At 26.8% G+C, this 17,483-nt stretch overlaps 1 protein-coding gene across 2 annotated transcripts; it reads right to left on the bottom strand.

Moving 5' to 3' along the window:
- Nucleotides 1–939: 939 nt before the first annotated feature.
- Nucleotides 940–17,285, bottom strand: l(2)k09848 (WD repeat domain 74 lethal (2) k09848). Of its 2 annotated transcripts, none has more exons than XM_016059387.4 (9): nucleotides 17,133–17,285; nucleotides 15,127–15,233; nucleotides 13,707–13,828; nucleotides 12,336–12,396; nucleotides 9,743–9,889; nucleotides 8,065–8,163; nucleotides 4,146–4,442; nucleotides 2,390–2,625; nucleotides 940–1,005 (listed from the first exon to the last, which is right to left on the bottom strand). In XM_016059387.4, coding segments are annotated over exons 1-9 (1,125 nt in total). In that variant the 5' UTR covers nucleotides 17,188–17,285; the 3' UTR covers nucleotides 940–1,004. The 2 variants fall into 2 exon arrangements, with proteins under 2 accessions (XP_015914873.2, XP_071041287.2); XM_071185186.2 differs by having other exon boundaries at nucleotides 17,086–17,191.
- Between the last annotated feature and the right edge of the window lie 198 nt (nucleotides 17,286–17,483).

Consider the following 17,483-nt stretch of genomic DNA (forward strand, 5'->3'; position numbering starts at 1 on the left):
AATTCTATTTAACTGATTGAGCCACAGTGGCTCATGGGATAGATCATTTGCTTACCAGTGAGGATGCCCAAGTTTGAATCCCAGCATTGGCTGGTCGATACAAATTCAGCTTACGCTGGTCATAGGGGTGACATAAAATATCCTCAGTGGGAGGCAGACCATGGGTTAGAGTCCTTTCGAGGTTGGATTAACCGAGGGAAGTTTTCGTGGCTTTTCCCACCATGTAAAGCAAATGCAGCTTAGTTTCATCAAAAAATTTTCCATGAAGGCAAATTTGCTTCAACGCCAACTCTGGAGTTCTCCTATCTTCAGCAGTTGGTTCAAAATTCCAGGGCCACAGAGTTTAACTTGGATAGTCATAAACTCGCAATTGGATCAACTATTTAACACTGGTTTTTAAATAAAATACATAACCGATCAGAGGAAACCTCCTTGCTTTTGATTTAATGATAGTTACAACTAACCAGCAATTAAGTATTCAATGCTATTCCATGGTTGGAAATCAAAGCATTGGCTTACAGATTGTATTTTAAAAAAAGAAACATTACTAAAAGGACACTGGACACAAGAAAATAATGAATTGGAGTTTTTACTGGTATACTAATCAGGAAAAGGTTCACCATTTCAGGTCTAGCATTTCAACAAAAAAAAGATTGATAATTTAGGAATAGAATTCCATAGTTGAAACAAATTAGGTACCACTGATTTAGATACTTAATTCCCCCCCCCCCCATACATTTCTGATTAATCAGAAGTGTTTGATCCAAATTGATCAAAGATTCAGAACTTCTTATCTGCTTTTTATGTACAAAAAATGGAATGAAATTCATAATTTTTCGGTACCAATTACAGTGGAATTTATTTCCTAAAAGTTTTGTTTTAGCAGTGCAAAACACATAAAAAATAAACAGTACAAAAGTTTGATAAACAATACAGAAGTGTTCTTAAAAAATAATTTATTTACAATTTTTACAGATTATTTTAGGCTTCAATTGGCACATATCTCTGAAAAAAGAAAAAAAAAACTTTTAGCAATATATATATACACACAATAAAGACAAAAAGGATAAAAGAAAATCCCAATATCTTTTAGTTTAGTAAGGGGAGTAGCTTTTCCCCTTCGAAACTAAAAGATGTTCATTATTGGGAAATGCTTATTAATATTTGTCTTTTTAATAATTATCTTTTCAATGGAAAACAGATTTCTGTTCCAATTGATGGAATACTAGAAGAATCTAATTTTTCATCACTCTTAGCTAACTTATTTTTGCACTATTATGAAATAAATTATACTATTAATATTAAGTTTGTTTTTAGATCTATTGGTGATTTCAGAGTTATTAATTTTCAAAGTTATGGAATTTTTTTAAATACTATTTATCCAAAGAAATTAATATTGCTTTGTAATCATGACGATAATATTAATTAAAATTTTTCAGATTTAAGTATTAAAATATCTGCATTGTTGAATGATACGATAAAAGAAATGATTTTAAACTTCATATAAATAAACTAATTACATGGAATACTAATGCTTCTAAAAACATTTATTAACAAATCAAGCATGCTTCCAGACTTTAGCTAAACATGCTATAAAATGACCCCATCATTTTCTATTTACGTTTCTATTTTCATATTTTATAGTCTGGCAGACTTGTTAGGAAAATATTTTAAACCATTTTTGAAAGTTGCCAGTAAGTGGAAACTAAATATGAATTCGTTACTCGCTTTATATTTTACACGAGCTTCATTCAGTATTTTCTTGAATTATTATTTTCTATTGTTCGCTTGATTTGTTTTATTTTGCATTTTTTGCTTAGTTTGCACTATTTTAATTTTTTTTACGGCTATATTAATACATCATATTACTACTCCTTTTGTGGACATAATAGTGTGAACTGATGACGAGATATCTTTTCCATATCTAGTTTTACGGCTTTTAAATTTTTTTAAAAGTATTTCAAATTAATTTTATCTTCTTCTCTTTCAAAAAATCTCTATTATTTTTCCATGTTTTCTCCTCCTCTCTCTATAAATAATTTTTACAACTGAATATTTGAATTAAAATTTTAAGAAATGCATATTGCATTTTTTGACTGAGACAATACAGAATGAACGGGGAGAACAATTCGAACTAGATAGTAGAAAGAATATATAAAAAGAAAAAGTATTGAATATTGCAGAAACAAAAATTTTTGAAAAAGATTTTTAAAAATAAATAATCAAAAAATAAAGTACGAAAATAGTTAACTGATTAATAGCATAAACACTACTTTTGTGTTATATTACTAATTCAATTAAGCAAGTAAAATAAAAACTGATTATTATTAAATGCCAAATAAAATTTTAAAAGAAATATAGTGTATTAAATCAAGAATAATTTACATACTAAATATTTTTTTTCTTTTTCTTTTTAACTGGTTCAGCCATATCATTGTTTAAAATTTTCTTTATTTTTTTCCCTTCTTTAACTACAGGCATAGCACTCCAAATGTCATCCTCTTCCTCATCATTTTTAGCTGGTTTGACTGGTACTACACTCTTCTCCGGTTCATTTGTTGCACTGTCTGTAGTTTCAAGATTAGTTTTATACAGAAGAGTGTTCAGTTTAGTTTTTAGATATATCTGGAAGAAAAAATAATAATAATGCTTTTAATAAAACGTCAATGACAATTTAATAAAGATAAATAACTAAGCTAAAGTTTCAGCAGGAGTAAAAGAAACTTAATTCGAAGCAGTTAGGGTTTTATTAAAGCTGTAAGAAAATCAACATTTATAATGCTAAAAATCCTTTATTATTATTATCATGTATTAAAAATAAAATAATTATGGAAAAGCATTTGCAATTGCCTATTTTTTTTTTTTTTTTTAAATTGCAATATACAATTTTAAACAATTTCTACTTAATTCTGTCTCTAATTTCTACTTAATGCTATTCTTCTCTAATTTATATTTTATATAGAAACCTAACATTCTCGACCTAAATTGGCGTTTCTTCTAACTTCTTTCTAAAATCCTTACATGTCATTCTTATTAATATCAGTGAAATTCTGGTTGAACTTTGGTTGATTATAATAATAACTTCTCTTAAAATGTTTTAGAAGAATAAATTTCAAAACACTTTTTTTTCAGAATAGCAATAAATTTTCTGTATTACACAACAAAAGGAAAGTGTAATGCATGATATATTTATGCAGAAGAGTTTTCAAAAAATTATTAAATGCTATGTGCATATATTTTTCAACACTGTATTACACATTAATAAAATTTATTGAATCAGATAAAATTATGCCATGTATTTTTCAATAATAAATCGAATAATAATTTACTGAATTATTTTTCCCCCGTAATATTTCATAAGTATGATAATAATAATGTTTCCCAATAATGTTTCTTTTAAGTTACAGGACTTTAAATTAAACAAAAATCAAATTCAATGAAATTTTGCTTGACACAAGAGACCTAGTAACTTAATCAGAGCAGGTCTCTTTTTAGTACTTTATGTAACTTTTAATAGATTTGTTACCTGCACAAATTTGTACATAAAAATGGCTGTTAAGTAGATTTTCAGCATGGAATATTGGGACAGAAAGCAAACATAATGTACTCGGATCTGAGTTTGGTGTCAAAAGTTGAAGGGTTAAACTTTTTCTGTGAAGTTAAGTTCATCTACATATATTTCCAACAAATAAACCAAATTATTAGTTTTTGCCACTCTAAAAATTTACAAAATTTTTTATTATTATTATTTATTTTTTTTTACATATTTTTGTGAAGTTTTATTCTTTTCGCTAATATTTTTTCTATGAAATATAAACCAAATATTTACTTTTTAGTTTAAGTCTAAATAGCAATATGATGTACTCTTTTCAGGATTTTTTTTTCACGATTCATTATAAATAATAAATAGTTGATAACAATATATTTTTCAAGAGCAAAAAATACAAAAGTTGTTGATACATACAATTAAAAAAAAAAATATTTGTATGCCATTAGTAGCATTAATTTTACTTTACAAATAGAGAAATTTATATACAACTCAAGTGTTCTGTCAGCAAGAAAAGCTTTAAAATATTTACAGAAGAAAAAACAGGATGTAAATTTTTAATAGTCACAAACAGTGCAATGAAGCATACAATTTTTACCTTTTTTAAAAGTTTGTGTTGGTTTAATTCATGTATTCTGAGAAATCTGTCCAAGCCACAAGACGCTACTAACGGTTGAGTAGGATGACACTGAACACATCTAATGCTTCCAGCAAAGCCTTTAAAGACATGAACAAGCAGCTTTTTTCTTAAATCGATGAGAGCCATTCTGCCTCGACTACTTCCAACCACAATTTGATTCTCATTGTGTGCAAGAGACAAAGACATGAGAGGATATTTTTCAAACTCCATATCAATCACGGGACGTCTCTGAGCTCTGGTATCATATAAGCGTACCTGCAACAAAAATAAATAAACTATCCAGTTTATAATGGATCATTTTTAAGCACATTCGTACCCTTTCATTTCATTTTTACCAATGAATGAGTTAAGAATTTTTGACTCTATCAACTAAATGATAAAAGTTCCTTAGCAGAAACCAGAAAGTCCTCTATAAATGACTAATATACAAATTACTGCCTGAGATTTTCTATGCTTATTCTCTAGGACTAAAGTAAATAAACCTACAATCAGAGCAAGAAGGTTGTGAATGAAAAATTACGTTTTTGATACTGAGCTATTATCATATTTAATGAGAAATGCATGGAGATTAAGTAGGAGAATAACAATCTAGAATACTGAACAATACAGATTTATTAACGATTTTTTCGGCTAGAGATGTTTGGAAAAAAACTATCTATTAAAAAACTGTTTTAAAATAAAACTTTTCTCGGAAGCAAACAATCTTAAATAAATTCTAAACTAAACTCAGTGGCGCTACAGCCCAAAGAGTGTCAAGGCCTACTGTGTGTCTCAGTTTTCTTGACAGTTTTCTTCTGAGGTGCAGGAGCAGATGTTCCGGTTAGGTTGTAAGCCTAACGCGGAACCCCATGGGTTTAGTTCCCAAGCATGCTTGGTACTCATTTATCGACCCACTTAAGGGATGAAAGGCTGAGTCAGCGTTGCCCGGTCCGAAGATCAAACCCGAACCTGTGGCACGTGAGTGTAGAGCGCTACCGCATCTAAATAAATTCTAGCAACAAAATATATTTGAAAATTAAAAAAATAAATAAAAAAAGACTGTTTGCCTTATACAGGGATTAGAGTAAAAAAGAGGAAATCCAAGAATATATATATATATATATATATATATATATATATATATATATATATATATATATATATATATATACATATATATATTTACATATGTATATATACATATATATATATATATATATATATTTACATATGTATATATATATATATATATATATATATATATATATATATATATATATATATATATATATATATATATATGTATGTGTGTGTGTGTGTGTGTGTGTAGAAGCTACAATATCCAAAAATTTGACAAAGAAAAAGAGTGATTTTTAAACCCAGATGATTACTTTTAAAATTGTATGAACATGAATAACATAAATATGAATAACAATGCATAATTTTTTGATTGCGTGAATATGATTCCATATTAAAGCTGCATAAATGAATCTCGACATTGGATTTTAAATTCGCGTGAATATGAATTGCTACATAGGATTTTAACAATGCGTAAATACAAATCGCACTATTGGATTTTTAAATCTCGCAAATAAGAATCGCAATGTACTATATTCAAATCACTTGAATAAGAATTGAAACGAGCAAATTTTAAATCACGTGAATAAGAATCAAGATATTAGCACATTCTAAAAGGCTTGTTCGTATTGTTCTTGTTTAGAAATTGTTAATTAAAAAAAAATTTTCAAGACTAATTGAATGAGCAAATAAATATTTTTACTGCAAATCCACCACTATTTTCTTTTATTATTTCGTTACCTTTTGCGGCAATAAACAAGATGCAGCGAGACGTCCTAATTACGAAAACACAAGTTGTCTGACGGGCCGGCAAAAATACAAAAAATCTCATTTTCTGCGTGTATAAGCGAAGAAAATAGCTAAAATAAGTAAAAATGCGGAAGGGTTAGCAGCTAAGTAGATTGAATTTTCTGTTTATTTTTGAAAATCGGAAATAGATAAAATTATTTTATTTGAACGACTGAATTTCCAGAAAAAGCAGAATATTAATTTCTTTAAAAAAAGAAACTTTTAAAGAATTGGAAGTTTTTGATAAGGAGGTTGAAATTTGCGAAACAATAGCGAAAAAAACTCATCCCTGTTAATTGTTTGTTAAAAAGAAAATGGAAAAAGTTTAAACATCTTTATAACATTGGAGAATTGTCGCTCTCTTTTATAACAAGGATTAAAAAATACTCAACTAAAAATATATAAAAACTGCTTATTTAATAATTTTCTTAAAAGATTTTTGAATTGCTCTTTAAACTATGTTTTTCTGTAGAATCAGTTTTGCTGTGATCAATAATATAATTAATCAATTATATAAACTTTTATTAAACAAAATTTAAAATGCAAAATAAGAAAACGTTAATTTCATATTACTCAGTATTTTATTATGGTTTGAAATTTGATGAATTTTTAAAATTAAATTATTATGTTGCAGCATAAATATATAAATACTAATAAAATATTTTGATCTACCCATATGTATATTTTATAAAACAAAAATATTCTTTTGAAAAGAAATAAAAAATTCTACCCTTAATATTTTGTTGCGATTATATATATGCTTATTTTATTCAAATTTGAAAACTTATTTATTAAGGAGTAAAAAGAATGACAAAGTTATTCCAGCCTAACAATGCAACTGTTCAAATCAAAACTGAAAAAAAAAGTGATTTTTCCTAATGTTGAAGCAAGAAAAATTATTATATTAATTTAAAGTTACATACATATTTATCTAAATACACTACATTGTGAAAGTAGGGTTATGCATATCTGTGTTTTATGTATTAATATTTTTAAGTCAAATAAAAAATAACAATTGATATATGGATAGATTTTGATTATGTTAATAAAAAACCCATTTGAGCATGGGTCTTTAAAAAAAAAAAACTATGTGAGGGTTTTGTGGGTGGGTCAAAAATCCTGTATGACAACACATGAAATATTTACAATTTGAGTGTTGATTATGTTCCTAGATATAAACTGTATCTTTTGGTGTTCTTGTTCTAGATCAGGGGTTTGCAACTTACATGAGGCCGGGGGCCACAATTAAAAACATCAGTCAAATGGCAGGGTATAACTTTATCAAAATTTTATAAAGGACTATTTTATGTTTGAAGAAACATAAATATTACTGGCAGATTTTTATCAAGTTGTACAAAACAAAAGTATTGAATTACAAATTAAATAAGAAGTAGATTTTTAAAAATATTTAATTGCATATAAAAAAAAAATTCTGGCTACAATAAGATAAGAAAGTATAAGTTAAGATATAAAACTTTAGAAAGGTTGGTATTAAAACTTACATAGTAGCACACAAAATGTTCCAATGAGAGAATTGATTTTTGTCTGCTGCAACCACCAGAGAACAGATATTTACATTTTAATTTTAAAATTTACAGATGTAAATAATTTTGTCCAAAATGAGTGGTTTTAAAAAGTTAAATTGGAGAATTTCTTCTAGAAAATTTCTGATATGCACATGCTAAATTATGTTCACAAAAAAAAAAAAAAAAAAAAAAAGAGCAACATACATGATTATTTTTGTATTTGAATAAATATTTTCTTGGATGCAAACATGGGAAATAAATTTTTTTTGCGCCTTTGTTATTTTAAATTTCACAGAAACAATGAGAAAAGTATTATAAACCAATTCAGATTTTGTATGAAAATTGTCCGCAAAAAAATCACAACTAATATAATTTAGTTCGCGGGCCTCCAGTTGGTAACCACTGTTCTAGATATACAGCTTTTAAGATGATGGTTCAAACTATTTAATAACTTAATGAAGTAATCAATAAATAAGGGAATAGAATTCAAAAATAGTTTTACTTACTTGATGGTGGCGAGTACACGTAACAATTTTATTCAATTCTTGAAACTTCATGTCTGTAATCCAAACTGGCACTCTTAAATCTAGAAAATCATTTCTTACCTTAAAAGGAGAAAAAATTATTTAAAAATACACACATATTCAAATAAAATTATTTTACATTAAATAAATAAATAAATTTAATTTTTTTAAAATCATTTGTAGCCACATTAAAAAAATTATTTCTTAATGTCTTATTTTTAATTTTTTACAAAAAATAATTTTTAGCTACAGCAAAATTCCGATTAACTCAAAAAATGAAAATGTTTTGAATATCAATATTTAATAATAATAAAGAAAAAAGGTGCATAAGGAATCATTTTCATACTGCATGAATTTTTAAACTTTAGTAAAACAAAAATGCTTAGCCAGATGATTCGCTGAAATTATATGGCAAACTTCAATTATATCAAATGAAGTTTTGAGTATAAGCACTTATAACCCATATATATTTACTTAGATTGTGGCGATGATGATTATGGGCAGATATTTTTTAGCTAACTACATTCTTGAAAGCACTGATATGCTTTTTGGTGAAACCAAATACTTAACTTGTGATTTTTTCCTTTCACTTTATTTAATTTTTTTTATTATTAAATAGGTTTAATGCATGAATTATACTATTCCTCTTTGCAAGAACTAACAGAATTTTTTGTTTACAGAAATAAGGTGATAAATTAACAAGAACCATTCTTTGTAAATGCTATATTGCAGAAAGAGAAATTATAAATAAAAATAATTTCGATACATAGAGAAAAATCTATTTATTCAAAGAATAATATTAAGAATTGATATGCATGTGCATTACCGAGTATTTGAACAATTAAAGCATAGTAAAAAAAAAAAAACTGCATTAGTAAATAAAAAAAATCCTTCAGTTTTAGTAAAAAAAAAAACTGTTAGCTTTATAATTCGCTGAAATTATACAGCAAAATTAAATTACATCACCTGAATCTTTGAACAATAGCACATACCCACTTCTAATCAATCTTGTTAGTGATTTTGATAAAGTAATTAAGCTTTAAGTATTTTAAGACTTAATTATTTTAACTTTGACAAGGAACAATCATACAATATAAGTGGTATCAAAACTAAGAGCATTGAAATAGCCTTAGCAGATGTATGATGAGTTTTTCCAAAGATGCATGAGGATCCCCGTACATCAGAATCAATCAAGGGATAGTTTTTTTATCGAATAACTTACGGAAGCTTTTTTTAGGACAATTTAAATGTTTAACATTAAATAAACATTTGTTGAAAAAAATAATTGGATTTTCACATTAAGGAGAAAATTTCCAATAAGTAGGACAAAAAATATAAATTTTGAAATGATGCTGTAATTGTCCATTAAACATCTGATAATCAAATACACTTAAATAAAGTTATGGTAAATTTTTTTAAAATAATTCTGTTTACTTTAATTGTTTCTTAGCTAATACTTCCACAAAAACTTTCACAAGAAAAACTTCTTCAAAAAGTATTAAAGTTAACAGCAATGGTATGTTTGTCAAAATTATAATTTCAGCAGTTCCAAATTTTTTTCTTCAGAATCTAACTGTACAAATAGTCATTAAAATTCAAAAATAAATGCCTTAGTTTTTATTTCAATAATTTATGTTTTGGTAGTGAATTAAAAACTTACATTTTTAGCCATAAATATTGCTTTTTCAAAAGCATTCAAGTCCCATACTTTAAGGTCATTTTCTTCACCGCCAGTTGCAATTTGAGATTGAGAGAAAGAATTTCTCTCCATTTTACAAATATTGCCCTCAGTGTTTATCTCAACCTTCTGTAAAACAAGCATAAAAATTAAACAAACATAAAAATTAAGCAAACATAAAAATAAATAAATAGGATGGATGAAATAAGAAAGGACATTTATATAGAGTAAAATAAATACTGAAGTTATACAGTATATGTGAGGGGTTTTCGATTAACTTTATGAAACAGATATGAAATAAAAAGGGATATTTATAATGTAAAATACATATATTCAAATTAGAACTTTATAAAACAGACACCTGTTTCATAAAGTTATAAAACAGATTAACTTTGTGAAACAGATATGAAATAAAAAGGGATATTTATAATGTAAAATACATATATTCAAATTAGACTACATAAAAAAAGGTTCTTGACCAATTTTAACTGTAACCTAAAACAATTGTTTAGATTAACTTCATGAATCAAATATCTAGTTTTAAATTTGAAAAACGGTCAAACCCAGCTATAGTGAAAATTTTTAGTGGTCCTGTCCGAGCTCATATTTAGATAATATTATTTTAAACACATATAGTGAATAGCTTGTAGCCAAAAATCGGTAGCTAGGTTATAGAGGACTGACATTTTATTTTGACAGATTTTATTTCCAGTCCTACAACTTTAAACTTACAGGTGTTAAGACTACAAGTGACACCATTCTTTTAGGTTGTCGTATTTCACTCCATTATGATCGCCTTTAACTACCATGAACATGTTTAGCAGCTCATTCTTCTCGTATCCCCTCACCCCAGATACAGGAAAAGACTTGTTCTACAACTTATTAACATGGTGCCCTACTTAATTCTTGCAATCGTCCTATCTCTAGAAGTCCTAATCTTTACAGATCACTCCTTGACAACGGATAGGGGAAAAGAATTTAACTCATAATTTAACTTCTGTAAAAGGGAAACAATTTTCGACTGAGGACAAAGTTAATTTAGTAATTAGTCATAGTTAATAATTTGAGAAAAAGGGTTTTGTGTCCTCCATAGAATGGTTGGTAAGATTTCACAGAATAATATTTCTTCTGGAAAGATTGTTTGGGGGAGAAGCAAGTGCTTGTGCAACAGATGTGGAAAAGAGGAAAGCTGAACTGTGGCCGGATATTATACAGGATTATGAAGAGAAAGGTATTTTTAATGATGACAAACTGACTTTCAATCAGATGTTAAAATTTAAAGGAGAAAACTAATGGAAAGCTCTTCAAAGGAAGAGTAACAGTTTTTGTGTGCACAAACAGGAAAGGCTCAGAAAAGCAAAAATTCTCATAAGAATATCTCAAAAACAGAAGTGCTTCAGAAACGTTAAAAAACTGCCCATTAACTACAAAGCCAACTATAAGAATTTGTTATGATGATATAGTGTGCGCTTCTGGTAGCCTTACTGAAATTCAACAAAAGAAAGGAGTTATGGAAAAAGATTTATTAAAAGAAAATGTAGGAGGAAATGAAATTTCAACACCAATTTTATCTGAAGTAAAATTAACAGTAAATATCCAGAATATTTTTTTCTATAGCAAAAGTGAATCAGAAAATACTGAATTTTTTGCAGGTTGCAGAGAAGAAAATTGATAAACTCTACTTAAAAACAAATTCTACATTAAAATCAATTTCTAGCTAAGTAAAGAAATTTTGCTTTAATTTTTGATTATTAATTAATTAGTTAATAATTTTTCAAACAAATTATGAAAAATTTCAATCTCTAAATTCAATAATTCAACTATGATATGCTAAAACATGTTTTTCAAAAAATTTGGATATAGGGAACCATTGTTTATAGTGGACATATTGCTGGAATTGCTGATGGTTCACTATAGCAAATAATATAGTTGCGTCCAGCATACTGGGCAATTACAATTCTTAGCAAGCCATTTGTTGAAGATACATCATGGAAACAATAACTGCATCTTGTTTAGTCACTCGAATGTTTCGTGTGAAGGGCAGGATGCAGTTGCGTATCACAACGAAAATAAATTCTCTGCTTTGACTGTACTTAAAAAGGGGATGCACAACCTTTGAATTTCAAGTTAAAAGTTAATTTCCAAGCCTTTCACTAGGCCTATTGGATAGTCTTAAAAATATTAAGACAAATTTTCAAAAAAATTAATAACAAATAAATTTTTTAAATCTCTACAGTTTATAAATGCAAATGAAGCAAGTATTATGGATATTCAAAAGTAGAAACTTAAATGAATTTGATAAAATGTATAGGTATAAAACTTCATATAAAATAAGTTATTAGACTTATCTAACATTTATTAATTTTAAAATAATAAATAGAAAAAACCTGAGCTCAAATGACATTGTTAAGAAATAATTAATAGATAATTTAAAAACATTCCTTCATAATCAAATAAGAAATTAAATAAATTTCAATAGGATAAAAGAATGATTAAATTTATAAAACCTGTACAAGGTTAAAAAGATGAAATTTAAATTCTTTCCACAAATAATAACATTAAACTAAAAACTTACTTTAGGGTTATCTTCATTCCAAACTTTAACAACTCCAGATTCTACAGCTGTTACAAGATTTCTAAAATGTTTAAACATTCTATTATAATTTTTCTTTGTTGGAGAAATGAGACAATTTTTCAACAAATTAATAAAAATGAATAATGACAAAAATGAGTACAGAAATGTAAGCAAATACATTTCAAAAATTAAATTATTTTAAATACTTAAATTTTATCGCATTTAATTTTAAATTAAATGCGATAAAATTTAAGTATTTAAAATAATTTAATTTTTGTTCAATATTTACTCTGGTTAATAAATTAACCACGACCATGTTGATTATATATCACATCTTTACAAAATTGAACATTTAATAAACAGTTTGAACAAATATGAGTGATCACAACATACCACAACAACAGATTATTAGTAATTAAATTTACACCTGAATTGGCTCTAAATTAGAGACAAAGACAAATGAATTTAAGAGTAAGATTAATCTCTTTCATAATTTCTTTCATCTCTTTCATAATACATAATTTCCATTTTCATCTTTTCTTTTCAAATTAATATGACTGTCAACACAAACAAGTGAGCAGTATACCCGACTAAAATTCTTGAGGTGGTAAAGAACTTTATTATGTCCAAAGCTGATCTAATAAAAAGTTTTTAAAATTACAGTAGGGAACCGATTATCCTGAACGATCGGGACCATCGCTATTCCGGATAACTGATTTTTCCGGTTTTCTGAATCGCTACAAAAAGCTGTTATTTTTTATTGTTAAACCCAACTAAAAAAAAAATATTTGGTAATGATCTTAAAAAGAAGAAAAAACGATGAAGTAATACACTAATGATTATTTCCAAAATGATTGTAAGGTAAACATCTTTCAAAAAAGAAAGAAAAATCCTAAAATTTTGAGGAAAAAAAAAATTTTTTTTTCAAATGGCGAGAAAATTTATCGAATTTCGTTCCGGTTTTTTGGTTTTCCGAATTCCGTATAACGGGCTCTGCACTGTATTATGAAAATAACTTTGAACAGTATAAAATTTTGTAAATTTAAAGCAAATGACCAACATGTATTTTGCAGACTAACATAGCCCAAAAAAGTTGTAAAAAGCTGCTTTCAGATTCCTAATCTATATATAACTTAACCACTACTTTTTTTTAAAACATATTTGTAACAAAATATTTTTATTAAACCTAAACACATTTCATGAATATGACTTTCATAAAAAGTTTTTTTCATTAATAAAGGCAGCTTCCGTTTTATTACTATTTTCATGAATTTAATGGAAAAATATTTGTATTATAATAACTTTTTATATGACTTGACTTAACTAAAAACTGACAAATTAAATAAAGTAAAAGTCACAAAGATAAATTACTCATTAAAAAGACAGAGTCCTTTGATAGCTCCTTGTCCAATTTCTGAGTCATGAATGGTCGTATATATTCCCGTATCACAATCATATGCTTTGATCAGCTGGTTTTTATGACCAGTGTATACCTAGTGGAATAATTAAGAAAAGAATGATAAAGATTTGAACAAGCATTGATAGATAATATTTTAATTTCGAAACAGAAATACATTTAAATATAATATTTGGAAAGGAAGTAACAGAAGGTGTTCTGATTCTGGGTCAAATAACATATAAACAAAAATTACAGCAGAAATCATTTTTATCCCCTCAAATAGTACTAGTAATACTTAATCTCGCAGTAATTCAACATGTTGGCGGATGATTCCTACAACTGATCAGCACTTTCTTTTTCTTCCCTTCATTAAAATTTTTGAAAAAAGGAACTTTTAAAAAAAGGATTTTTTGTTTTTAATTTTTCTCTTAAAATATTTAATAAAGCACTTCTTTTTCAATTAAATAATAAATAATTTAAAACCAAATGGATATTTTGTAATACTACTATTAATGTTAGCTTTATGATATTGTCAAGAGGAGAAGAAAAAAAAAAGCAATGAGATTATTCAAACTTGGCAAATTTATTTAAAAAACCCGTTCTATGTAAAATCATTGAATTTCTAACAGAAGAATTATAAAGAAATCATTGCTAAAAAAATTTATATGAAACTTGGTGATTGTATTCTAAACACTGATGAAAGAATATTTAAATTTTTTTGCTTCATTACATCCATTAGTTTATGAAATACAGCATCTTAAAATTTAAATAAAAACATAAAAGAGATAAATCAGGTACTTTTTCATAAAACCAACTAGTGCAATTTTAGCTATATAGCAATCAATTTTAAAAGCAAAAAGACCATCACATTTGTTCACTATCAGGGGTCTGTCTAGGTTTTTCTGACAGGTACCTATTTTGTGAAAATTTAGACGTAATTTGTGAAAAATTAAAAATTATATTAAGAAATCAACACAAAAATATGGATTTATCGTTTCTTAAGGGATACAAAAATGAAACTTTAAGAAAAAGTATTTTGTGAAACTACCGTTTTTCCAAAATTGAATTTGTGAAACTACCGTTTTTCCTAAAGTTGAATTTGTGAAGGTACCGCTAAACGGTAGTAAATTCGGCCTGGACAGACCCCTGACTATAAAATTGTGCTTTTATCCACTTAGTAAGGTTCTATATAAGAAGTAATTAAAATAGCCTAATTCATTATACAGTAAAATTTAGAGCAAGTAAAACACTGACTTATAACCAGAAATCACTCAAAAATATTTTTCTACAAAACACCATTATACCACTATAAACTAGATAAAAATTTTAAAAAGCAATATAATAAAAAGAACATTATATTAATCACATATTTATACTTATTAATTTTAATACCTTTTCTTGCGAAGAGCTTTCCCAACACATTGCTGTAATTTCTTCATCTCTAGACGAATCTGACACAGAATTTAAATTGGAAAATGTCTTTTTCTCAGTATCAACACCTTTAATTAAAAAATGTATATAATAATATCAATAAATTTAAATGAATAAAACATTTTTAAAAACATCACATTTTAATATAATACATAGACTAACTTTAATAAACCATCAAATTACATATTTTAACTCAATATCTCTATTTCTCCAACAAGGTGCATTGATTACAATCAATTTGGTTTTAAACACTATAAACTTATTTCTAAGTAACTATAGTTTTAAATCACACTTTTTTCATAGAGAAATCATTGCTTCAAAAATTTAATTAGAAAGTAGTTTAATATGAGATTTTTTAAAATTTTGTATTAATTTTCATGGATAAAACCTGTTATGAATATAGTGCTTTGTCCAGGGGTCTGTCTAGGTTTTTCTGTGAGGTACTTATTTTATGAAAATTTAGACATAATTTGTAAACATTAAAAACTATATTAAAAATTAACACAAAAAATGCGGTAAAAATATGGATTTATTGTTTCTGAGTTAAACTTTACTGATACAAAAGTTAAACTTTAAGAAAAAATATTTTGTGTTTCCTAAAGTTGAATTTGTGAAGGTACTGATAAACGGTCATAAATTTGGCCTGGACAGATCCCTGTTGTCAAGCTGATTTAATACGTAAAATTATGTTAGTTTGTAAAAATTATATCAATTTTGACGTAATATATATTTTAAAAATCTTCAAATGCTTTTGGATATTTCCCAAAGTAAACTTAAAAAAAGCAAAAATTTTAGTGAAGATGTTTACATTAATGAAAAGGGATTTATTCAATTATTTCGAATGTTTAAAAAAATTAGCTAAAATTAAGTCACCAAAAAGTAGATTATCTAAAAAATTTCATTATTTAAGAGATACTAAAAGTTACTTTCACAATTTTTAAAACATTTCTAAAAATATGAGCAAAAAGAATTCAGCTTTGTCTCTAAGAAAGAATCGGAACTTAGGGATAGTTAAAGGAATACTTAATATAAATTAAAAATTTCTTCATATGTCATGTTAAAAGAGCTGGTGACCATTTACAGTAAAATAATTCTAAAATTTCTTCTTTTTAGAATACTTATTATTAGATTTTTTAGTAGGCACATTACATACATAAATAAATGACAGTAACTCATTCGCAATTAAATAATTCATTTCACAAATATATCTATAATTTATTCAATGTGTAGATATAAATACTTTTATAAGGGGCTTAACTTGAGTGAGAGTTACACAAAAATATAGCTCCAGGACTTTTCAATCCTTTAAAATTTATAAGAATTCAGTCATACTAAATTGCTAAAATGTGATATATTGTATGTGTTTTAGGGCATAGTTATGTACTCACTGTTAAGTGTTGTGAGCGATTATTTTGCCCCGATTCAAGATACGGAAATCTTCCCAATTATTTTTTATGATAAAGGAAGTGTAATATTGAATTTTGGGGGTTTTGTACAGGGTATTAGAATTTCTAATTTTCATTTATCTGTAGTTAAAAGTAGTGTTAAAAAAATTGTTTTCAAATGTTAAATTACCGAAAAATTAAACTGTGAAATGCAGAGTAATGAAAAAAAAAAAATAAACTCCCTGCGCACACAAAACTAACTGTAAAATCATATTTCTTGGCAACAGAATGATTTTATTCCAATAATGAAATAGATTAAAATTTTCTTGATTTTCGTTGAAAAGCAAGACTTTACTATGCTCTTTTTTCCTTGGCTTGCTTTTTCAGCTGTTTAGAGATCAGAATTTTAGGAAAAATTTGATGGAAATAAAAACTTATTGTTACACTTTAACAGCACATAAGAAAACTTTTGTGTAGAGAGAGCTTTTATTAGTGTAAGCTGATTATTAGATAAAACTCGCTTCCCATCACCTACTTTTAATAAATCCAAAATGATTGTTGTTTATTTTAATAATAATATACCTTTTAATAAACCAATTTCAGAGCCAACAAACACGTGAAAATTTTTCAGCGACATCTTAAATGTAAACAATAAATAAACTAAATGTGTTGCCAGTCAGGAAAAATATTCCAGGAACTTTAGCTTGTCATCCGCGTTAGCCGACCGACGTCTTGATTACGTTCACACACTTGCGGCTGGGACAATTCGCAATTGCAACGCTTGAATACGCCCTTTAACGGGAAAAATATTTTCAGGCTTTTATTTACTAAGTTTTCATTTAGTTCAATCAGAATTAGGTCCCGCAGTGGACTGATAGTTAAGACATGGTTCCCAGCAGATCACCGAAGTTAAGTATCAGTGACTGCGGTCAG

Source organism: Parasteatoda tepidariorum, chromosome 5, assembly GCF_982258835.1.
Source record: "Parasteatoda tepidariorum strain Cologne lab strain chromosome 5, Ptep-v5.0, whole genome shotgun sequence".
NCBI classification, from domain to species: Eukaryota; Metazoa; Arthropoda; class Arachnida; order Araneae; family Theridiidae; genus Parasteatoda; species Parasteatoda tepidariorum.